Below are 24,382 nucleotides of genomic sequence, written 5' to 3'. Positions count from 1 at the left end.
GCAAAGTTCGCAGCAATACGCGCACACGGATTTGAAAACTGTCTGCTGCAAGCGTGAACCAAAAGTATTTAGCATATTAGTTTGTTTTTGTTCCCCTTTGGTAACCAGTAGTGCTCTCTACGAGTTTCTTTAATAAATGACTTAGCCCTTTCTTGAGCTAAAATTCATCGATACTACCTGTGTAGCTACTGAGAAAACAGGAACGCAAAATCAGGACGTGACGGTGCGCCGACCAATCGGTGACTGTGCCTTCAATCAGCCACTTAGTACCGGGTTAATAAGCCCTGTGACCATGCAAGAAAAGATGGGAGAAATGCAATAGAGTTTACACAATGTAATTAACTGCCTTAATGTGTGTGCGTTGTTGAAGTTTTTAAAGTTATTTCTTAGATCGCGTTGATTCATATGTCCATCGAAGTGTGCGGCAGCACCTGATCATCCAGTGAAAAAAAAACGGCCGTGGCTTAGCTTGGTTAAGCCTGGTGATTGCGAAGCAATAGTGTGTTATTCTCGGATCAGCTGGTAGTAATTGAGTAAATATACTCAGTAATGCCTGAGAGGAGCGGGAGTTAGGCCGCCGTTGGTGGCTACCGCCTCGCCTCGCGACGGCGTCAGATGGGGCCCCGTTTTTACACAGCTGGTGTGACGTCACTCTAGGTCACGTGGTGTGACGTCACGCAGCGAGGTCACGCTAAAGGTCAATGGTGCCTACCACCGCCTCGCCACGGAACGGGCTGAAGTGCGACCTAAAGTAGTATTGCTTCGCAATAAAAATATTTTTAGCAACCTGTGGTCAGTGAGAGCCCAAAAATTAGAAACTCCGCCCACAAAAAACACAGGGCCCCCGTCCATGACCCCTGAACGATAGTCGAGCCAGCTGGAGTCCGCACACGACTCAATAAATTTTCTCTGCATATATATATATATATATATATATATATATATATATATATATATATATATATATATGCTAGGCCATTGAAAAAGAAAAGCTCGTTATTTCAAGCTAAACTGGTACATATGGCGGGCATTGATATTAGAGCCACACATAATATTTTCGCTAGACGTTCACGCTTCACCCTGAAACGAGTGACCCCAAGACCAATCTGAAGGGGAAAACAGTTGTTTCAACACGCGAAACCACTTGACGGTGTGTAGATAAGTGAAGTTTGTAGGCACACGCCATTATTTGTCGTCTCAAGTGATGGATTTTTATTAGAAATACGAGTGGGGCATTACAAGACACAGTTGAAGACTGGGATATTGTACCGAATGATCAGATAGACCAATGCGCATGCAGCAAAGGAGTGCGTTGCAACACACGACTTCTGTAAGCTGGTTGCAAGAACGTTTGGAATATCCATCGTGCCGCCACCACGGCGCCGAGATCACTTATCAAGTCTCGCCTGCTACAGCGCTAGCTACGTTTCGTGGTGCTTCCGCAACATGGCAGAACGATCTCGGCGATCAAATAAAGCGATGCACCCCAGACTGCGCAAACGATGGGCGATTGTATGGGGTCAGCTAGAAGAACAGGTGTTCAAACTCGGTGAAGCCGACTTTCTTCAGCACAGCTCTATGTGATGCCTAACCGTCACTCGAGGCAAACTTTTCGTACAGCCAGAATGATGCCCTAATTCAGTTTGCCTGAGTTGAGACTTTGTACTTGTGTGTGCACCACGTTTCAATCGTGATGATGAACTCGAGGCTAACAATAATGTTTTTGCATGTGCCCTGTAATAGTTGTTCTAGAAGCTGAAGCGGCAAAGCCAGTGTCAAGCAGAAACAATTTACTGTTTTGTTTGCTCCTTCGGTTTATTTATCTCGAGTACGATGTATTTCATATCCGATACGTTATACGGGACTCAATGTTCACACCACAGTTCTATGCGAGCCTACGGGTGAATAAATTTTCTTGTGATCTATGCAAATTGTGTTTGAGCTCGACAGCATACATGCAACCTTTCAATTGTCACTTTGTCAGCTACTATACAGATATGACATAAACGAATGCTTATATTGAACCCCTTATAGATATGAACGAGACGAAGGCGGAGAGGGGAGCCCAGGAGCCCCGATTGGTTTATGGCGTCAGAGTAACGATGAGCCACCACCTTTATTACGGCAGCCGCCCCGGCCAAGGAAGCGGTCGTACTGATCGGCTAATGTGGAACAGCTTAAATGGCGAACGCATTATGATGGCAATGATAAGCCTTCATAGAGAGAGAGAGAAGGAATAGGAAAGTCAGGGAGGTTAACCAGATATGAGTCTCCGGTTTGCTACCCTACACTGGGGATGGGGGATAGGGGTTAGAAAGTTGACAGAGAGGAAAACGCTAAAAAAAGGAAAGAAAAGAAACACGCACACATGGAGACACACACACACAAAAGGCGTTCCAGTTAAAGTCGTTCACACAGGCCGGTAGATCGCAAGAAGCGCGTAGCGCTTGCACGGCCTTCTTCTGTGACGGTAGGTCCTGTCGATGTTGTAGAATTCTTTTTTCGGATAGCGGTTGGTCGTCCAGTTGGTCAAGTTCGTGGTGAAGGCATTCCCTCTGTATGGCCAATATGGCCAATTGATTCTTCATGGCCACAGTGGTCACAGGTTGGGGTATCGGTCATCCCTATGCGGAATGCATAAGCTTTGGTAAAGGCAAAGTCGATATAAAAGCGTGGCGTCTCTACGGCAAAGCTGTGATGGCGCTCGAAGACTTAATGTGGGATCAAGTGAGTACAGTGGCGTATTTCTTGAATGGGGCTCATTCCATTGCGACGCGGTGCACTGCCGAGCAAGTTCTAGAAAGAGGAATTGGGACGTGGTGCTCCTCAGTATGGGCTGAGCGGGCAGCTTGATCCGCCCGTTCATTGCCGATAATCCCGCAGTGACTTGGAAGCCACTGGAAGGTTATTTCATGGCCTGCATCACTTATATGGTCTAACGTCTCTGCAATATGGAATATTAGTTGTTCGTGCGGTCCGCGTCGTAAAGGTGACAATAGAGACTGCAGTGCCGCCTTCGAATCGCAAAATATCGTCCACTTGTGTGGCGGTTCCTCACCAATGCGATGAAGAACAGTAAAGAGCGCTGCGAGCTCTGCTGCCGTCGATGTTGTCACGCGGGTCGTCTTAAATTTGATTGTTGCAGCTTTCGCTGGCTGGTATGACGATTGCCGCCGCGGAGCTGCTTGGAAGAACAGATCCATCAGTGTAAATATGCGTAGAGTCACGGTAGTTCTCATACAAATATAGTAGCGTGAGCTGTCTAAGGGCTGGTGATGATAGATCAGCTTTTTTTCGAGATACCAGGAATTGTGAGGTTGATTTTTGGATGAACGAGGCACCGTGGAGGAATCAAAGGTCTCGCCGCCGGAGTAAAACAAGCTGGCAATGATTCATCATATGCGGTTATCATTTGACTGAAAGATGTCTGTGGTCTGTCCGCTGGTAGAGAGGCTAAGTGGTGACGAGGAGTCCTCGCTAGATGCCTTATATGGGTCCTAAGTACTTCAATTTCAATGTGGGTCTTGAAAACGTGGTCTCTAGCGATTGCTATCGTAGCCATATTGCTATCGTCGTATTATTTGGCCATTTATCATTACGCTGTAGTTTGCCATGGGTTTGCGCGTAAATGGCACTAGTGCGTATTTCTCGGAGGAAATTTCCAGGCCCCGATTACGGAGGTAGATAGCGGTTTGTGTGGCGACTCTCTGAATTCTCGCTCGCAACTGTAGGCGTGTTATTGCAGACGTCCATATGCAGATGTCATCCGCGTACATTGATAGCCTGACAGTGATTGGCACGTGCTCTAGGAGAGCAATTAGTGTTAGATTAAATAACACAGGGCTAAGTACACCGCCCTGGGGGACGCCGCGGTAGCTATAATGTAGACAAGTATGGCCTTCATCGGTACTTACAAAAAGGATCGCATGGAGAGATAGCTCCCTATTCATTGAAACATTCGACCACCCACTCCTACACCTCGGCGAGAGTAGAGAGGATGGCTTCATGCGTAACGTTGTCATACGCCCCTTTAACGTCGAGGAAAAAAGAAGCGCAGAGACGCTTAGGGCATTTCTCATGCTGAACGTAGGTGACCAGGTCGACGACGTTATCGATCGATGATCGACCACGTCGGAAGCCCGCCATAGCATCTGGGTAGGTGTTGTGGTACTCCAAGTACCACTCCAGGCGTCCTAGGACCATCCTCTCGATTACATTGCCCACACAGCTCGCCAAAGCGATCTGGCGATATGATATGAGTTCCAACGGCGACTTGCCAGGCTTCAGCAGTGGAACAAGGCGACTTGTCTTCCAGGTTGTTGGTAACGTGCCATCTCCCCAAGATTCATTGTAGAATTCCCGGAGAACTCTTCTCGCTAGCTCCCCCAGGTGACGCAGAGCTTGGTAGGAAATTCTGTGAGGTCCTGGCGCTGATGTGCGACTACACCAAGTTAATGCTGCCTTAAGTTCGTGGATTGAGAATAGTAGATCCATCCGGTGATCACGTGGTGGCGGACAGCTACTCGAAGGCGATGGAATGTTGGTAGCTATGAGTTGGCCGGATAATCTGACGCCGAAATCCTCTGCCACGTCAATATGTGATCTTTTTTGAAAGAGGGCAAGTGCCTTGAATGTGAACCTCTGTACGGGGAGTGTCCGGAGACCACGCACCGTTCTACATAGTTGCGATAAAGTCTTGCGTGGATCTAGCGACTCACAGAAGGCAGTCCAACGTTGCGATTCGAGTTTGTCTAACTGGCGCTGGATCTTCTTTTGCGCACGCCTGGCGGTCCGTAAATCGTCCATTGTCTTCGTACGTCGGTATGTTCCTTCAGCACGTCGCCGAATTGCTCGAAGTCGTTCTAGTTCCACATCAAATTCATTCAGTTTCGAAGAGCATGTGAGAGTACGCATAGCGTCTTGCACCGCGGTCTTGATTGCCTCTTGCTAGTCAAAAGATGGATTGGCGTCGCAGTGTTCTTCCATAATAGACTGAAAGTTAGGCCATTCTACTCTTTGGATCGTATCCCGTATTTTAGAAGGGGACAATCCTCTGATCTTGATGTGCGTGGGGATATGGTCGCTTCCGCGCGTCTCTGTGTCCGCAAACCACTCTGCACGTCTGACAAGGCTTTGTGAGACGAAAGCAAAGTCAAGACAGCTGCTGTACGTGGAGCCACGTAAGAACGTAGGACTTCCATCATTCAGCAGCCAAAGTTCATTACTGGAGGCGAAAGATACCAGAGCTCTGCCTCTTGCGTTGATCTTCGGACTTCTCCAGAGGGCGTTGAAATCTCCAATGATGACCCAGGGATTGGGAGTTGAAGAAAGGACGTCTCGTAGTCTTTTGTGATCAAATCGACTTGACGGAGATAGGTAGGCGCCCACAAAAGTAAAGGCAAAAGTCTTTTTATTGACGTTTAGGCATATATATTGATTATTGTCATTAGGTGGTACAGGCTGATGAATGTAGGTGAGGTCACGGCGAATAAACACCAAAACTTTACTGTTTTCATAAACAGTTGACGACATAACCAATTCATATCTAGAAACCCTGATCGTGTTCGATAAGTTCGGCTCGCAAATGACGATAATGGGAAATATATTGACGTACACGAAGCAACGGAAATCCGAAAGGCACGCTATGAGTCCGCGGGCATTTCACTGAAAAATAGCTGTTTGTCGGACCTCTTCCCTATGAGACCGTGGCTGTGCAGCCATGATCTACTCAAGGGTTGCCAGCACCTGACTCAGAGCGTTCAGTACTTGAAGCGCACTTCTGGCAGACGGTGTGTGCATGTTGCTTAGCAACACGCGAATGGCATTCATTAAAGGCCTGATAAGTGCTATCACTTGCTCATCTGTTTTCCGCGACTCCTCGGATAGAGCACATCGCTGTACTGGGGGCGGCTTTTTCTGCGGCTCTTCTGGCGGTCGCGTACGCGGAAGTGGCAGCCATTCCTTTGTGGAGAGAGATCTGGCAGTTTTCTCCCTTCCAACATCGGTGTTCGGGATGCTGGAAACTGCCGCTGATTACACTGCTTGACGAGTTGACTTTTCCTGAAAGCTTGATGGTTTCCGCCGCGAAGACCTTTGACGGTGACGTCGTCTTCGCCGTACTTTCACAGCGGCCTCTTTGTGGGTAGAGTTGTCTCTCACCATTTGTTTAATAATGGTGATCTCTTTCTTGATCTGGGGACAGTCTTTGGAAGAGGTGCAGTGATCACCCTGACAGTTAGGACACTTCAACGGGTTTGCGCTGCAGTTGTCTTCTGAGTGGGGTTCCGCACATCGAGGGCACACGGCCGAATTTCCGCAAACACCCTTCACATGGCCAATATTCTGACAATTGAAGCATTGCATTGGTCTTGGAATAAATGGTCGAACCTGGTGGCGAAAGTGGCCGACTTTCACGTAGGGTGGAAGGCAGTCGCCTTTGAACGCTATCCTCAAACAACGTCTGTTGCCGAGGCGACCAAGATGCACAATGATGTTGTGTTCACTTGCTAGTTTTATGAGAACTGGGAGGTCTGCGTTAGGTATTTAATTGTCAATGTCATAGATGACTCCTGTTATTGTGGCACCATTCGATGGCACGATGGATCGGACCTTGACGTTTCCCAGCTGCCTTACATGTTGTAGTATGGTCAGCGCGCTCGGGTTCATCACATCGATTGCCAGGATGTTTCGCCTAGTGTTTATCCTGACATCCTTGACCTCGTTTGGCACGCTGTTTTCTAGATACACGGAGAGTGCTTGCCTGTTGAGGACGCGCAGGTTGTCGGTAGCGTTCTGTGGCACAAACAGGACGGAGTGAGGCTATCGTTGAGGCGCTGTTTTCACAGTGTTCGAGCTGGACGCCGAAGATAAGTTGATAATTCTTCGTTTGGCCTTGCGGTACTGGACAAGTCGAAAGCTGTCTTCCGAGGACTCGTCACCTGATGGGGAGTACAGCTCTGTGTCCTCGCTATCATTCGACGTATTTCCTCGCTTCCTCGAACCGATGTCCGCGGGTGAACGGGAACCGGGAGGATCCTCGGGGTGTTGTACATCGATCACCGTGATAGAGGGGGCGGTAGACCCCACAGGTGCAGTTAGAAATATAGAAAAGCACAGAGACGGGCGAGATGTGTTCCGCTAGAGAAGCACTTCGTCTTCTACTCCATAAACCTTTAAAATATGGTTCAAAATATGGTACCTACTCACTGGGCTGCATGAGCCAACAATCGATGGTTTCGAACTGACTGATCTTGATTAACTGGAACGAATGGCTAACTGAAACTTCAAAGATCTTGGAAGGAATGACAAATGATTAGACAATTCCAACCAGATGTACTGATGGTTACATTCAAAGTAAATGATATAAAGTTACCCTGAACAATTTAGAGGCTTGAAGGGATTCAAAAGTACCATAGGAATTGTAAGGATAGCTGTGATCGGAATGGTAACCGTTTTGTTGCAAGAATCTAACCACACAGCGTCAAACACATACCTCTGGCTGAAAGCTAGAGACGAAGCCCCGAGGGCGAGCAGGACCAAAGCACTTAAATTTATTCCAAGTTTACGAAGCGGAGCTACAAGTATTATTTTCCTTTATACAAATTCTGGTGTTCTACAAGCCAAACAGCGATTTGATTTTGAGGCATGCCGTAGAGGGGTGCTCCGGATTAATTTTGGCGACGTGGGGATCGTCAACGTACCGCCGATGCACCGGACATGGGCGTTTTCGAATTTCCCGCCCATCGAAATGCGGCTGCCGCGCGGGAGCTTGCCGCGTGCGGCGTGTCGCGCGCGTTTTTGTCGCTAGTGTGGACGTACCTTTAGCCACTAAGCCACCGCTCCGGGTTTCTTTTTTCGTTGCAGTGTCAACCGGTGGCACTATATATAAAATATAGTGATCGAAAGATTCTATTTCCCTGCAAAAACTACATAGATGAGAGATTACCAGGCCAGACCTGTGTAAAGATAGGTTTAAGCGGGCGATGCACTGACGCACTCTTGTAATCAATAAACGTAAATGCCTTCATGGGTACCATTCGTTTTTGTAGGGAAACCTCAGATGGTAGAAATCTGTCCAAATACTGGGCTTATTTCATTATTGTCTTCACCACCGAAGCGGTGGTGCTACAGGTTTCTACTTCATTATACAAAGTGAGTCTTCTTCCGTTCCCTCTCTGCTGCCCTCCCTTCAGGCAGAACACAGTAGTTCAAATCAACGTCTCAGCTTTTCTGTTTCGATAAATAGCTACCGTAGGTGTGCCATTTTTATAGATACTTCAGCTGCTTCTACGTGAAGTTAAGAGGAAGCTGGATGGATGGATGGATGGATGTTATGAGCGTCCCCTTTGGAAAGGGGCGGTGGGTTGCGCCACCAAGCTCTTGCTACTATGCTGCCTAATATCCTACGTAGGTTAACCAATGAAAAAAGAAAAAAAAAAACACTATGAACTACCGCGTCCAAACTTTCTGATCCCCTATTGCGAATTGTGCTTTTGTAAGTCTCCGTCTTTTGTCGTTTCCCCACTTTTCTTCCACCAATCCTCCAATCGCCTCTTACTAATGTCTATTGCGGACCTGTTTGCTTTACCACTGCTCCCGCTGAACCCAAGGGCTTCAAGGAGGCCAGTGGTGCCTAAATCGACCGCTGGGTAGACTTCTTCACATTCTAATAAAATACGCTCCGTCGTTTCCCTAGCTTTACCGCAGCAAGCACATGTTTCTTCTTCCTTCTTATATCTCGCTTTATAGGTGCGTGTTCTAAGGCATCCCGATCTCGCTTCGAAAAGTAATGAGCTTCCCTTTGAGTTATCATAAATGGTTTCTTTCCTGATTTCGTTTTTTCCTCTTAAGTAGTTACTCATGGCAGGTTTCTTTTCCATTGCCGCCACCCATGAGATTAATTCAGCCTCTCTGACTTTCCGCTTGACCTTCCTTGTTGCTGTGTTGCCCACCCCACAGGCCGCATACTTGCTGGTAAGCTTCCTAGTTCTTTTCCTCCACTGTGAATCAATGTTTTGCCTGTACACATACCTGAACACTCTCCCAGCCCATTTACTTTCTTCCATATCCCTCAGCCGTTCTTCATACCCAATTTTAGTGCGAGCTTCCCTCACTTCAAAACTAGTCCAGCCCATATCCCCCTGCACAGCTTCATTTGTAGTCTTCCCGTGAGCGCCCAATGCGAGGCGACGCACTGACCTTTGGTTCCCGTCGAGTCCTGATTGTACCCCTGATTTAAAGCAAACAACCGCATTTCCAAAAGTAAGTCCTGGAACCATTACCCCTTTCCACATACCTCGGAGGACCTCGTACCTATTGTATCCCCATAGCGCTCTGTGCTTCATTATGGCTGCATTTCTCTTCCCCTTGACTGTTATGGTTTTTTCCTGTGTTTCCATATATCCATTGCCTTCGTTTATCCATATACCAAGGTATTTATATTCTGTTACCCGAGGTATTTCTTGGCCCTGTATCTCCACTGTCTGTTCACTGTTTTCATTGAATACCATAACACCTGATTTTCTAACACTAAATTTCAAACCTAAATTGTTGCCTTCCTGTCCACAGATATTAGCCAGACGTTGCAAATCGCTTTGCTTGTTAGCGAGCAACACAATGTCGTCCGCATAAAATAAACCTGGGAGTTGCTGCTCTATTACTGTACCTGCCTGTTTGTATGAGAGATTAAACCCGATATTACTTCCTTCCAGCGCCCTCTCCATCCTCACCATGTACATCATAAACAGCAGCGGGGATAAAGGGCACCCTTGCCTCAGTCTCTTGTTGATATGAACTCTCTCCGCGCTCCTCATCCCTTCCCATTCAACGCAAACGGTATTTTCTAGGTAAATCTCTCTCAAAAGCTGTATACAATCGTTACCTGAGCCTTCCCCTTCCAGAATATCCCACAAAATGTTGCAGTCTACGTTGTCGTAGGCTCCTGTAATGTCTAAAAAGGCCACATACAACGGTCTGCTTTCTGCTTTTGATATTTCAATACACTGAGTAAGAACAAACAAGTTATCGTCCAAACGCCTACCTATTCTGAAGCCATTCTGAAGCTCTCCCAAAATGCCATTATTCTCTGTCCATGCTTGAAGCTTTAATTTGATTGCCTGCATTGCTAGCCTGTATATTACCGATGTAATGGTCAACGGTCTATACGAGTGAATTCTGTCTTTCTCCCCCTTACCTTTATAAATTAAATTCATTCTACTTTGTAGCCAACTGTCTGGTATCCGTCTATCTTTTAAAGTTTCTTCCACTGCTTTCATCAGAGCTTCCTTACTTTTTGGTCCTAGTTCATTTATCAGCTTAACGGGAACCTCGTCTAGCCCTGTGGCTGTGCGCTTAGGAATTTTCTCTTCCGCTTTCTTCCAGTTTAAATTTGTCAGAACCAGCTCCTTTTCCTGGGTCTCTTTCATGCTCTTTTTTTCCTCAAATACAACCTCGTCATTGCCTTGGAAAGATTCGGCTGTTATTTTTCGGATGTAATTTATTGCCGCTTCTTCTTCCAGTCTGCTTTCATCTTCGTCTAGGATATGTTGTTGTATTGTTGTTGACTTCCTGCCTAATAATTTTATGTGGTTCCCAAATATTCTAGGTGCGGCCTTCTTTTTCTCACGTATTTCTGGCAACCAACGTTCACTTTCACCTTTTAATTTTGCTTGCACCAGTATTTGAACCATAGACTTTTTCTCCCGGTATGTTTCCCATTTACTAGTTACTTCATCCTGTGACAACTGCGCCTTCTTTGCCTGCCTGTGCTCTCGAGATGCTTTCTGTCGTTCGGTGATCGCTTCTCGTATCTCCTTGTTCCACCAGCTTTTTGGTTTCTTTTTTCCTTTCCAACGAACATGTTGTTTCTCTTTCCGTATTTCTGTCGTTATTACACTTAGAAGCTCACCATATTCCCACTCTTTACTTGGCCATTTGCCAAGTTCTTCCTCAACTCTAGTGATTGTATTTGCTATTTGTTCAGCGTTGAAATTTGGACTGGCCATTTTGCTCTCCTTGCTCTCTTTCCCAACTACATATCCCATTTTCAATATGATGCGTTTATGGTCCCTCCCTATGTTGTTAAACCCTTCCTCATCGATGACCATTTCTCTCAACTTATCATGAATTCCTTCTGTCAGCAGACAGTAATCAATGGTTGATTGCCGGTTTCCCACTGCCCACGTGACCTGTCCTTCACACTTAGGCCCTGTATTCACGATCACGAGGTTATGTTGCTCACAAAGGTCCAGCATTGGCTTCCCGTTATTGTCGGTATAGCCATCTAAATCCTGTATGTGGGCATTCATGTCACCTAATAGGACAATTTCAGCACTACTCCCGAAACCCTTAATATCAGCGCTTATGCATTCCACTATCTCTTTATTCTTCCCTGTGCAATTTTTTCCGGTCCACAAATACGTAACACCCAGCCAAGGTTCTTTCCCACTCATTGTACCTGATAACCAAAGATGCTCTTGACATTGTAAATTTACTCTTTTCCATTTGGCTCCCTGATGAATGAGCGTTCCGACTCCCCCTCCCTTTCTTTCCGACTTAGTTCTGTTGCACCCTACCCAAACATAATTCTCAATAACTGGCGGCTCTTCTGGGTCTCTAAGGTGCGTTTCTGTAACCGCATACACCCCTGTTTGTTCTCTGTGTAACTGCTCCTCAATATCTGCCCACTTTTCCTTTCTTCTGCCGCCCTGCATGTTTATGTAGCTTATTGCATGGCGAGCTCTTTTTCTTGTTTCGCCGAAGTTGGGCCCGAGCTTTAGCTCGGGCCCAACTCCGACGCGGCCTATTCAAATACATGTAAAACGCAAAAATATTTTTATGAGATAACCCCTGGACCAATTTTAATGAAATTTGTTGCGTTTGAAAGAGACAGTTAAATTCTAGTGACTGTTGGAAGCGGAATTTCTATTTAGGGCTTGAATTTTCTTAAAACGATTTTCAAATATTTGACCGTTTGAGAAGAATAGAAGCACGAAGTTTACAAATTCATAGCTCTGCATTAAGAATTGATATCGCGGTTCTGTAAAGGGCATCCATTAGATCATTCAAAGCGGACAAATTCAATATGTCATATTATATCTTACGTGAATTTGTTACGTTGGTTACAAGGGTATTGCAAAAGTATTATTTCCCTATTACTAAATTTTTTTTATATTCATGTGTAACATATCAATTTTGTCCGCTTTAGATGTACTATTAGATGGAATTCACAGAATTGTATTATCATTTTTCGCTGGTGAGTTACAGCGTTGTAAACTTGATAGTTTCGTTTTTGGAGAACTTTCGATTTTTGCCAATTTTTAATAAAAAAATGACGTCTTAACTCAAAAATTCAAAACCAACAGTCACTAGATTTTAAGTTGTTCTTTTAAATGCAACAAACCCCGTCAAATTTGGTGCTGTGGTTGCCGAGAAAAACGAATTCTCCTTTTACATGTATTTAGATAGGAGCACCCGAGCTAAAGCTTCTCTGGTTTCGAATTTTCGATTGAAGTCTTCAATTTTTCATTAAAAATTGGCAGAAATGGCAAATTTTCAGAAAACGAAACTATCAAGTTTACAACTCTGTAACTCAGCAAGAATAGGTGATATCGCAATTCTATGAATTGTACCTAATAGCACATCTAAAGCGGACACATTTGACATCTTATACATGAATCTCAAAAAATTTATTAATATGTAATTACAACTTTTTCTGAACCTTCGTAAACAACGTAACAAACTCACGTAAGATGTAAAATGACTTATGAAATTTGTCGGTCCGCTTTGAATGATCTAATGGATGCCGTTTACAGAACCGCGATATCTGTTCTTGATGCAGAGCTATTAGTTTGTAAACTTCTTGCTTCTATTTTTTTCAAACTTCTGAAATTTTGTAAATCTCTTTAACAAAATTCAAGCCCTAAATCGAAATTCCGCTTCCAACAGTCACTAGAATGTAACTTTCTCTCTCAAAAGCAACAAATTTCATTAAAATCGGTCCAGGGGTTATCTCAGAAAAACGTTTTTGCGTTTTTACATGTACTTGAATAGGCCGCGTCGGAGTTGGGCCCGAGCTAAAGCTTCCTCTTAAGGCAATTACGCTGTGTAGTCTGTTTCCCTCTTTTTGTGTCCGAGTATCCAGGCCGACCATTTTTCTAACATAAATCCTTACCAAGTAGGTAAACTTTCGTTCTGAGCAAATATGTTCTTTCTGGCCGAAAGACGTCATATTTGCGAGCGCCCTTGCAGACTGCTTAACTTCCGAAACTGCAGCGCGGTGTGTTGTTGCCTTAGGAGCCCTAGACGCTACACCGTCTTCCGGCTTGCCACATCCTGAAGCTGTTTTGGTCATAAATTTTTTTCCAGTATTGCGACAACTCTCAAGAGCAATATTTTTCTTTTGCGACCCTGTCGTACATTTTCTTCCAGTTTCTCTTTCAACGCTGCCACCATCGGTTCCGTCAAGGACATATGTTTGCAAAGCGCGCCTCCAGTGCTCTCAGTCGAGTGTTTCCTGTTTGCGTTGCCGCCTAAGATACTATATTTAGTGTGTCCTTCTAGTGAAAGATACGACTGCTGTCGGCTGCATAACTATGACAAAAGAAAGTGTGGAAGTTTTACCGAGCGAAAAGCCACAAACATACTGCATCCCCGGTAATCTTTCACACACACAGGTGCACACACAAAAAAATAATGTTAAGCCTCAAACCCTTATACGCAATTTTCTGAATATTAGTCTTTAGCTACTGTTGCAGCTTTTTATGGGAAGATAATATGTAGGCACGCCTAATCACTCATTGCCGAAGACCAAAACGGGCTATAATTTATTCTACAAAATGTTAAACCTAAATGAACTGTATCTTTCCGTGTATTGATAGACCGTTTCATTGGCGAGGAGGAACGTAACGACGAACTGGTATATTCAGTTCACCATTTCTCCCCGCGGCAGATTGGAACAGTAGCGGTGTCAATGCGAATTAGTGCGATCATAACGTGCTCCGTCTGTAATTTCTGCGATGTCGTACGGCTCAAGCTCAACGGGCTACCACTAGGCTCTATTCGGCTACAAAACAGACTTGCACGTAAGGAACCACATGTGTTAATTACTTTTAATATATTTTGTTGTAACGTTATAATTTAGCGATTACGCTTTCTTTTTTCTTGGCAGCGCTCGCGGTAATTTAATTGCTAATTGTCCAGTAAATTATCAAATTTAATTTGTTGCTTCATTGGAGACAGAAGCTGTAACAGGTGACGGAATTTGGGGAACATGAATTTCGCAGCAACTACAATATACGATGCCCGAGATCGCACCACGCAGCAGCTTCATGTATACGCAGGTTCAGACCAGCTGGCCCAGGAGTCTAGTATTTGCTTCCTCGTGCCAACACTCGACCAGATGTTGGACGCCGAATTGAATCGGTGTCGGTATGTCTCAACAGCGACGGCCGCTCGGAGCGTTAAGGCCAGGATATCACATACGAACTATTTTCACGCGTTTGAATTGGTCCAAACGATGGCGCCTCCTGGGGGAAGGTGACGTGAGAAGGCAAGGAACCGCTATTACAATAGACTCGACAGTGGTTGCGGACCAAGTCGATATATTGAAGTTCAAGGTACGGTACGGTACGTTTGTGCCATTTTTGACAAAGAAACATCATGCAAATTTGTCAGGCGGACAACTTACGCGTGGCGTACGGCAGCACAGCCGAATTAAAGCGCACTGTATGGTCTGGGCAACATTAGAGAAGCGGTCGCAGGTCAAATCAACACTTCTGCGCTCCCCGCGGTAGCATTACGGCTACGGCATTGCTCGAGGTCGCGGCTTTGATACCCACCGCGGCAGCCGCATTTCGACATGGGCGAAATAAAGAACGCTCGTGCACTTAGATTTAGGGACACGTTAAGTAACATCACGGCGTAAAAATTTATCCGAAGTCAGGCACTACGGCGTGCCTCATAACCTGATTGTGGTTTTGGCACGTACAGCCCCATTATACAATTAAAGTTTGATACTTCTGCAAAGATGCGATGTGCCACGTAAGGACATGACTATGCTGAACTCTTAGAGGTTATTAAGCATGGCGCGCAAAATGGCTCAAGCAACCACCTCTCCCTGTGTGTTCCATGTATTACGTAGGCAAACGCCTTGGCGCACGTAAGGTAACGTTTGGCTCACCACGCTCGTGTTGGACCAAATGTTGAATAAGTTAAACATTTGCTTTGAACAACACCTCTAATTATCGTCAATCAAAGCAAACAGCACAAAAAGCTCCGCTTACATCGATTCTGAGAGTGCATGGGATCCGAATAATTTTTTTGAGTTAGTGAACTAGTGCCAATACACCAAACCAACTATTAGAAAGCAGCTCTTAGGCGCCTATTCCTGCTGCAAGCGTCGGCGACCCTCGGCTTAACCGAGCGAACGAGCATCGTCGAGGATGAAAGAGCGAACGCGGAACGCAGTGGGTCATGAAACACTGCGATAGAGAAGAGACAACAGAAGGAAGACGGAGGGGGAGGGTGCAGCAGAACCATGCGGCGGGAAGCGAACGAAGATGGTATGGCGAAGGCGTTAGAAGAAGAGCGTAGTGCCGCGTAAGACCGGCTCTGCGGCGACGATGGCTTGTAGATGGCGCCAGAGTAGCGCGCGTCATCTGTTCACTGATGATACTACCGGTACCATATACGGAAACAAAGCGCTGAATGTGCAGATGTCTGTCTGCGGCGGCCGCTGTTAATCGCGCCTACGCGTCACCGAGGTGCTGCTTCTCGCAATCTCCGGATTAGCAAGGCAGTCGCGCCACACTTCGGTCAGTTTGCAACGTGCCGCACGAGATAGATTGTCATTGCCAGCCAATATAACGCAAGATCAAAACACATACAGAGCTGCGCTCCAATTTAGCATTAGGGAGTACCGTAATCGTCGGTGAATTTTGTTCTACTTGCATGCACATTCAAGTTATTCTGTTTAAATGTTTTCTAGGAGTGTCATGCTTAGAAACCAACGTTCTGGTAGAAGTTTACCAAGGACGCATTATGAAAATAGTGCGTATGAAATAGTACGAAAAGATGTGTTCGTTTTTGTTTTGTAACCAAAGCCGTGCCTACCGTGTGCCGGCCGCGCCTAGTTCAGAAGGGCTCTCCTGTGCTTCCTAATCTCGCCAGAAAGCTGCCTGAACGATGACGCGCATCACGCGCTCTTTATTACTGCATGTAGTCGTTGCTGCAAAGAGTAGTTGTTCTCTTTTCAGCTCTGTCGAGTCGACGAGATGCCCTTGCACAGTCACCACTCGAGATCTAAGGGCGCGCATATTCTTTCGACGCATCGCGGGCGCCTGGTTGCTAGTGGAATATTCGAGGCCACTGTGATTCTGTTGTATTGTTCATGTTAAAGCCAGTTCCGATCCAGTTATTTTGGAGTTCTTGATTTTCTAAAGCTTTATGCCCGACTGCCAAGTAAACAACGCATGGAAAATCATACGACGAAAACTTTAGGACCACGAAAACTAGCAGCACGTGTTTCCTTAGTTGCCTATACTGGGATGTACGCTGCGCAGCACACTACATGGCACACGGAGACACCGCTGATTGTTATCACCTGAGCGGTAGCTTAAGTTCAAGGCTAGACAGAGTAATAACACATTGTAGGTACGTTACGTGTCGACAATGTTCAGGCTTGACTCGATCTCCTCCTATTGAGATCGCGGGCAAAGCAGTGGCAGCGCCTCTAGGGCCGTCGCCAATCTATATTGCGACTATATTGAACATCAGAGCTTAGTGCCGACACTAAGAATTTTCCCAATCGCAAAAAAAAAAAAACTTTTTGACACCTCTCAGAAAAACGCGAGAACTTGCCACTCGTCGTCAACAGCACGTTCGTCGTGCATCAGCCAGCGAGATCCCACATACCAGCATGATGCCAGTCAATAGACGGCGCTGTGATTGCAAAATGGCAGCACTTTCGTCCATTACGAACCAAAGAAAACACTGTACGTGCTCGTCAAAGCACGTAGCGTGCAGATTTCTTATCTCAACGTGGCCGAAATGCTATCGATTCATGTTCGAAAACCAACCAGGCGGTGGCACATTTCCTCTTGCAACCTTGCAAAAATCCTTCACGAATGCATTCATGCCCTTTCTACTTCTGAGGTAGAAAAAATGGGCGTGCGAATTGAACGTACAACCACTGACTATCTCTCTCTTACTTTCCGAAAATGTCGCTTGCAGAAAATTAGTGGCAGATTATCAGGAATTCGACATGGAGAAATGCACAAGACTAATAGCACATTTCACCACACATCAAGTAAGCACCAGAGCTCTGCCAAGAAAACTCCCTACACTAAAGGCATTGCCCTCACACTGCAGAAATATGAACTGTTTATCATCCTCATCATAAGCATCATCAGTCCATAGCCACATCACAAGCGCAGTCGCTTATTATGCGCAAATGATGGTCCTTTCGTTCTCGTAATATAGCACTTCGCCATCCTATATTGCAACAGCATTTATTGCCCGACAGGACATGCTTGAGCCCATTTGTACATCGGTAAAAGGCTAAAATAACACGAAAATATAGGACTGAATCAAGAGAACGGTGTGCTCTTGTGTGGCGTTCTATCTAACCCTTTCAGTCTTGTGAGCCTTTGTTTCAACACAGCAGTCCTCCATGCAGAAAGCACACATAAAACGACATACTCCTTCATTTTCGCTACATCCGAGATCTCAGAACATTTTCTCCTCGTTACACACTTGACAATTATTTTGCTATGTGTTTAGAAAGTCCAGAATTATTAGCCTCCGTTCTGCGCTCTGATGTAAACGTATATTAAGCCAGAAGAAGTAAGGCTTAACAAATTTTCCTTGCCGTTGCGTGTCGATTTGAGCCCCAAACACAGCATTAGAACACAAGATGTTGTACAAGTTTACCGAACAACACGACTACTCGACGCACTTCACCAACAAACTTACATAATGTGATTGAAGAACGATACAAACGGAGTTATCCCGATACCACCGGCGATGCAAATAGTGATGGCACTGCGTCCTATCCGTTCGGACCTGCTGCAGAAAGGGCCGTCCACGTACAATCTGCAACATACAATAAACACAATATATAGGAATATTTCTTGAAGACACCTTCTTAATACACTGCGGCTGAACAAGCTTCTTAAAGTTATCCATTTTGATGACGACGTGTAAAATTCACTGCGTCTCTCGTGTTATATATAAGACGACTTGAAGGCGAAAGCCCAAGTGCAGATGCAATTAAAGACGGACAATGACGTACACATCCCCTTTCATTCGCTTAGTGTACTTCGTTTAGTCATCTCTTTTAATTCCAAAGGTTGTGGTTTCAACTCCCACCCTAGGTCGTGGGTTGGAGTGCCTTAATTAATCCTATCATAATCAACTGTGCCTGATTATTGTGGCTTTAATTACCACCAAAGGTGGTGGGCTCGACTCCCACCAAAGTCATGGGTTCGAGTGTCATAATTAACACTATCTTATTGAACTGTGCCTCATTAACGTCGCCTTCATTAACACCAAAGGTCGTGGGTTCGAGTGTCTTTTGATGTCCACTGCAGGACGAAGGCCTCTCCCTGCGATCTCCGATTGCCTCTGTCCTGCGCCAACCAATTACAATTAGCGCCTGCGAATTTCCTAATTTCATCGCCCCACCCAGTTATCTGCCGTCCTCTACTGCGCTTCCATTTTCTTGGATCTCATTCTGTAAACCTAATAGTCCACAGGTTATCTAACCTACACATTACATGACCATGTCCACAAACATTTCTTTCGCCTAATAGATAGTTTTAGTTTAGCGTTTGCAGCCATATGTAAACACATTAGTACGTAAAGAAATAGCGTTGTCATCACTGCGCATGCTCTGAACGTTATTGGGCTTCTGCGGTTTACGTGCGCTATGATAACGTACGTTATTTGGCGAGCTTAACGTTCAAATGTTTACGTACGCTAAGAAATGGCGTTGTCGAACATGGAGGCACCCATGGCTCCCGCTTCAGCGTGAATTCTCGTGATGGCTGCGTTCTGACTAGCGGCGATCACCGCAATTGAAATCAGCATTCGCTTTCTGTAAACTCACCTGAAAGGCTAGTTATTAGCGCATAGCGCGTCCAATTTCTGAGATTGCTCGACGATTCCGGCACCCGTACGCCTAAGGAGACGCGTCGGCATAGCTACAACACGATGGTTGCTAATAGATTGTCTTGGCTTGGAGGCGTTTGGCATGAGGCACCGGACGGTGCCCTGTTTTATAACTTCTTCCCTACGATTCCGTTGCCGTACGCTAAATTAAAATTCTTGAAAGGACACGCACCGTAACGTCCCGCAAAGGCGCTTACGTTTAACGTACGCGAGGCGACTAACGCTGTCCTAAAACTGTCTAATATCAATTAGAATACCGGCTATACCTCTTCGCTCTCGGATCCAAACCGCTCTCTTCCTGTCTCTTAACGTTATGTCTAACATTCTTCGTTCCATCGCTCGTTTGCGCGGTCCTTAACTTGTTCTCGAACTTCTTTGTTAACTCTCCAAGTTTCCGCCCCGTATGCTAACACCGGTAGGATGCATTGATTTTGCACACTTCAATGATAGTGGTAAGCATCAAGTCAGGATCTGGCAATGTCTGCCGTATGCACTACAACCCATTTTTATTATTCCGCAAACTTCCGTCTCATGATCAGGAAGGACCTCCTGTGGGTGACTGACCAAGGTAAACGTACTCCTTCACAGACTTTAGAGGCTGAGTGGCGATCTTGAACTCTCGCATCTGTTGCCAGGCTATTGAGCATTACCTTTTTCTTCTGCACATCTTCTGCATCAACGACTGCCTTGAACAGAGTAAAGCACCGTCGGAGTGGAAACATGCCGAATATTCATGATTCCTAAACCAAACAAGCCCATCAGCGTACAGAACCTGCGACCTATATCCGTGACCTCGTGTGCTGGAAAACTCTGAGCACATGGTGCACAACCGCTTCATCGAACATCTGGAAGACAACGAACCCATCAAAAACACCATGTTCGGATTTAAAGCTCACCAGTCCATGCAAGACGTGTTACTGTAGATCAAGAATAACTGATAGAAAAGCTCGGTATGCATTGAAAGAGAGTCATCTTCGCACTAGACATGAAAGGGGCTTTCGACAACGTGTCACATGAAGGTATGAAGGTATACTGCAACACCTCGATATATATAACTACGGAGAAAAGATATATGATTGCATAAGAGATTTTCTGATAAAAAGGACAGCTACAGTGGGAATCGGCAACTTACGCTCTGAGATATTCGAAATACCGCGAAAGGGAACGTCACAAGACTCCGTCATATTGCTGATGCTATTCAATTTGGCAATGAGCTCACTACACAAAGAACTGAAAGAACTAGAGGAGATTGGTCAGGCAATATATGCTGACGACCTACCGACCTGGACTACAGGAGGGTCGACAAAGAGCAAGACGTTTTTCAAGAAGCCGTTGACAAAACGAAAAAGTACCTGGAAACACGTGGACTGACGTGCGCAGCGGAAACGTCGGAGCTCTTGGTGCTTAGAAAGTGCACAAGAGGACCACAACCGCACCAGATACCAGACTCAGACGTAAATGAAGGATGCATCATGATTCCGCGCGTTACGACGCTTCGCATCCTCGGACTACTGAATGAAAAGGACGGGGCCGGGGGTGCAGAGATGGAAAAAATTCACAGAACAGTGCAAGAAGTAACCGACTTGATAGAAAGAGTGACGAGCAAAAGTCACGGATTCAAGAAGAAGACTGCACGAGAATGCTTCAAGTGCTGTACACGAGCATCATCACGTACGGGATCCAATATGTTGCCACGAAGAACAGTCAACGAGACAAAATCAACGTCCTCATCGGAAAAGCCTACAAAATTGCCATGGGACTGTCGCCCTCCAGGTCCGCAGCAAGACTACTCAAAATGGGAGTGCACAACACATGGGAAGAGCTCGCGGAAGCGCACAACATCAAACAGCTGGAGATACTAAAGGTAACAAAGACGGGAACAGCCCTGCTCGAAGATCTCGGCTACCAAGTAAACGACAAAAGGCACCTAGCTCAGCGCATCCCACACGACAGAACAGAAAAGCTACACATAAGCACCATGACGAGAAACATGCATCCCGAGTACAAGGAACGGAGACAGGCGAGAATACAAGCGCTCAAGAAAAAACTCGAACGCACCAGCAACAAAAAATAAAACATGACATACACTGACGCAGCGTCGTACAAAGCCAACTCTTCATTTGCAATCAGCGTGGCTGACGAGAAGGATGAGGAACTTACAACCACGTCCATAGGTACCAAGGACGCGAGCGGAGAGGAAGAGCTGGGCATAGCCCTGGCCATCGCAACATGCGGGAAGATCCGAGTTATCGTGATGACGAACTCGCAAGGAGTGTGCAGAAGGTATATGAACGGAAGGATCGGACAGGCAGCACTTCAGGTTTTGAAAAACACCGAGATAGAAGAAGCGAACATCCTCTGGATGCCGAGAGACGAATCCGTCGAGGGGATCCAGGTGGCGTATGCCACGGATCAAGATCATGCACGCTGAGCCATCTCCGAACGCAGAGAACACGGACCAACGGCTGTCACAAAGATGATGAACGCACACCTAGAATTACTCGCAGATCTTGGCCCACTACAGGAAGCCCAGGGGAGTCACTATCTGCCCGCATATAAGTGGGTGAGCGGTCACAAGCGGTCACAAGCGGTGACCGGGAGAAGACTCCAGGCTGGAACCTACCCGCATGGAACACTGCTGCGCGACATGTATCCCCGGGCCTACAGGCGGAACTGCAAGTTCTGCTCGGCGGACACGCCCAACGCCATGTGCCACATGGTGCTAGGATGCAGGAATAACGCAAACGTATCACCGTCATCACCACCACCATCAAGCGATAACGTCCAGAAAGAAGAGGAAGCAGAGGAGGAATAGGAAGACCAGTGGGAGGCTTGGCTGATGACGCAAGACCCTGAAGACCAGCTACCGTTGGTAAACAGGGCTCGGGCGGTGGCATCGAGCCATGGTACCTAGACTGAGGAGGCTTTCCACCTGTGGGCTCAAGTCAAAGAAGCCTGGTCACATATCAAAGTTTATTCTCTCTCTCTCGCTCTGCATATTAATATTCAACCCCAATCTTAAACTTTCTCTGTTAAGGTAGCCAATCTTTTGTTACAATGCGTCCCCAGTGTTGCTGAACAGGACGATGTCATGTGCAAGCCGAAGATTGCTGAGACATTCACCATTGATCCTCACTCTTGAGCCTTTATTCCAAGCAATCCGTGAATAGCATTGGAGAAATTATGACTCCTCGCCTGACCCCTTTCTTTATAGCTATCCTTCTACTAGAATCGTTATCTGTGGAATCTTGGTATCTATTTCCCAAGATATTCAAGATGTTCAGGTATACTCCTTGATTATGTAATGCATCCATACGTTGATTAGCTCTATCTTAATTAACATGAACTTCATGAACACCAAAAGACATGAGTTCGAATCCCACAATGGTCGTGGGCTCGACTCCCACCAAACGTGGAGGGTTCGTTGCGTTTTTGTACCTTTCGTGTCGTCGACGAGTTTTCCCTCAAGATTGACTGACTGATTTGACATATAACGCTTTCGCATTATTAAATCCTGCGGCAACAGTATTTATCCATAGAGTAACCAATTATGCAGGAGGATAATTCACCCATCTTCTTGCCTGCCCAAGTTTATTTCGTTATACATCGGACGGTCGGCTGAAGCTAGACAAAAAGGTAAGGCCCAAGGCCACATAAGGCCACCGCAAAAAATAAATGTCGAAATAAATAAAATTATTGACTGCAAAGAGAACCTTTCAGTTACGCACCGCCTGTATTGCTTCTTTCTTCTTCTTTTTTCCACAAGAAATTGCTAAGGTTATTTCAAAGAGCCAAAGCATGCTGAGAAAAGCGGTCGCATCAACTCTGAGCAGAACAAGAGGCCGCGCACAGTAAGATAATTAATAGTCTGATCGAGACGAAGTCTGTTCGATAGAGAGGGTGTCATCTGTAGTAGGCAAATATAATCTTGAAGCTGTTACTTTTTAGTGCAGTCGAAAATTGTTAGCAAAATAGTGGTAATTGCAAATATTTCTTGTCAGCTCATTGTCTTGCTCGGCTCTTGCTCGTTGCTAGTTGCGTTAAAATAGTGCTTTAGTTCCTTTCTTGTAGACTTCGACGGGGACAGCAGAGTTATTACGTCGCTTCTTTTTCTTGCGGTACACACCTTGTGTTGATTATACAACTTTGGGCTTTTGCGTTTTTGCTTTGGCAACGTTAAGAAAGAGACATACAATTATGTCCAGGTTAAAGCTACGATTGCGCTACTGTGATGACCTAAATAGTCATTTAGGAGAACATATTTCGCAATCTGCACAACATTGCCATCTTTTATGCCTCTCTTCATTCCTGCGCCTATATTGAAGCAGAACGCGTCACTGCATAGCAATGAACAAACCAGTGCGCTAAACAAATATTGATGCACTGACTGAGCGCTGACAAACCAGAAAATAATACGTGCAGCATTGCAAGAATGAAATTTGGAAGGTGGAAGAGCTGCTAAGGAATTCCAGAAATGTTGGCTGTATCGAATAGAAAAGCAACGATTTTCGATATCCATTGTATTGTGCGAATCAAAAGTTATATTGTTCACAAATAGAGCACATTATTGTAACTACGACAATGGTTTTCTCGTGCCTTTCCACAAAAGCAGTTATGCAGGACGCCCTAACCGACATATGTTCCCAAATGCGAGAGCTTATATAGGTTCTCCCAGCTAACGTTAGCGAAGCTGTTCAGCAAAGGAAAAAAAATGCAAAAACACGGTGCAAGAACAATCAGAAGACCTAAAGTGTGCGGTCGTCAGTGGTCTGCCAACCGAACACCTTATGTCTTATAACTGTATCTCACACTGTGTATCTCAAATATTTTTTTAGGTGAACAGCTCGGCTACCTTTAGCTGGGACACACGGTATATGAATGCCATATAAAGCAATGAAACGTTAGAAAAATGATTTTTTTTTTACTGCGATGCCCTCAGAGACAAATCACTTGGTTGAATACACTTCATCGCGCTGTTTTCTGTACGAATAATTATTTTCCATTGTACATCGTGGCGCGGCGGAAAAGACACGAAAACATGCAAGAAAATGACCACACAGGAAAAAATGACACTGCAACTACCTTTAATCAGAGAGGGCAGGTACGCTGTTGAAGGAAGGTGCCAGCGCGCGCCAACCCATTTGAGCGCCGAAAACAGACAAGATACCTATCGACTTTGATTGTCAAAATGCATGCGTGTTCTGAAAGACACACG

The 24,382-nt window shown here is 45.6% G+C and overlaps 1 protein-coding gene across 2 annotated transcripts in view; it reads right to left on the bottom strand.

Moving 5' to 3' along the window:
• The window catches only part of LOC126523520 (NADPH oxidase 4-like), a 262,696-nt gene that overhangs the window by 23,355 nt on the left and 214,959 nt on the right, over positions 1–24,382 (bottom strand). For both annotated transcript variants that reach the window (XM_055066892.2, XM_050172121.3), the window contains exon 14: positions 17,971–18,090. In XM_055066892.2, the coding sequence (XP_054922867.2) occupies positions 17,971–18,090 (120 nt within the window). The remainder of the gene's footprint in view (positions 1–17,970; positions 18,091–24,382) is intronic.

The sequence above is a fragment of the Dermacentor andersoni genome, chromosome 6, assembly GCF_023375885.2.
Source record: "Dermacentor andersoni chromosome 6, qqDerAnde1_hic_scaffold, whole genome shotgun sequence".
Taxonomy (NCBI): Eukaryota; Metazoa; Arthropoda; class Arachnida; order Ixodida; family Ixodidae; genus Dermacentor; species Dermacentor andersoni.
The sequence above is the reverse complement of the archived record's forward strand: the minus strand, read 5'-3'. Positions and strand labels throughout refer to the sequence as shown.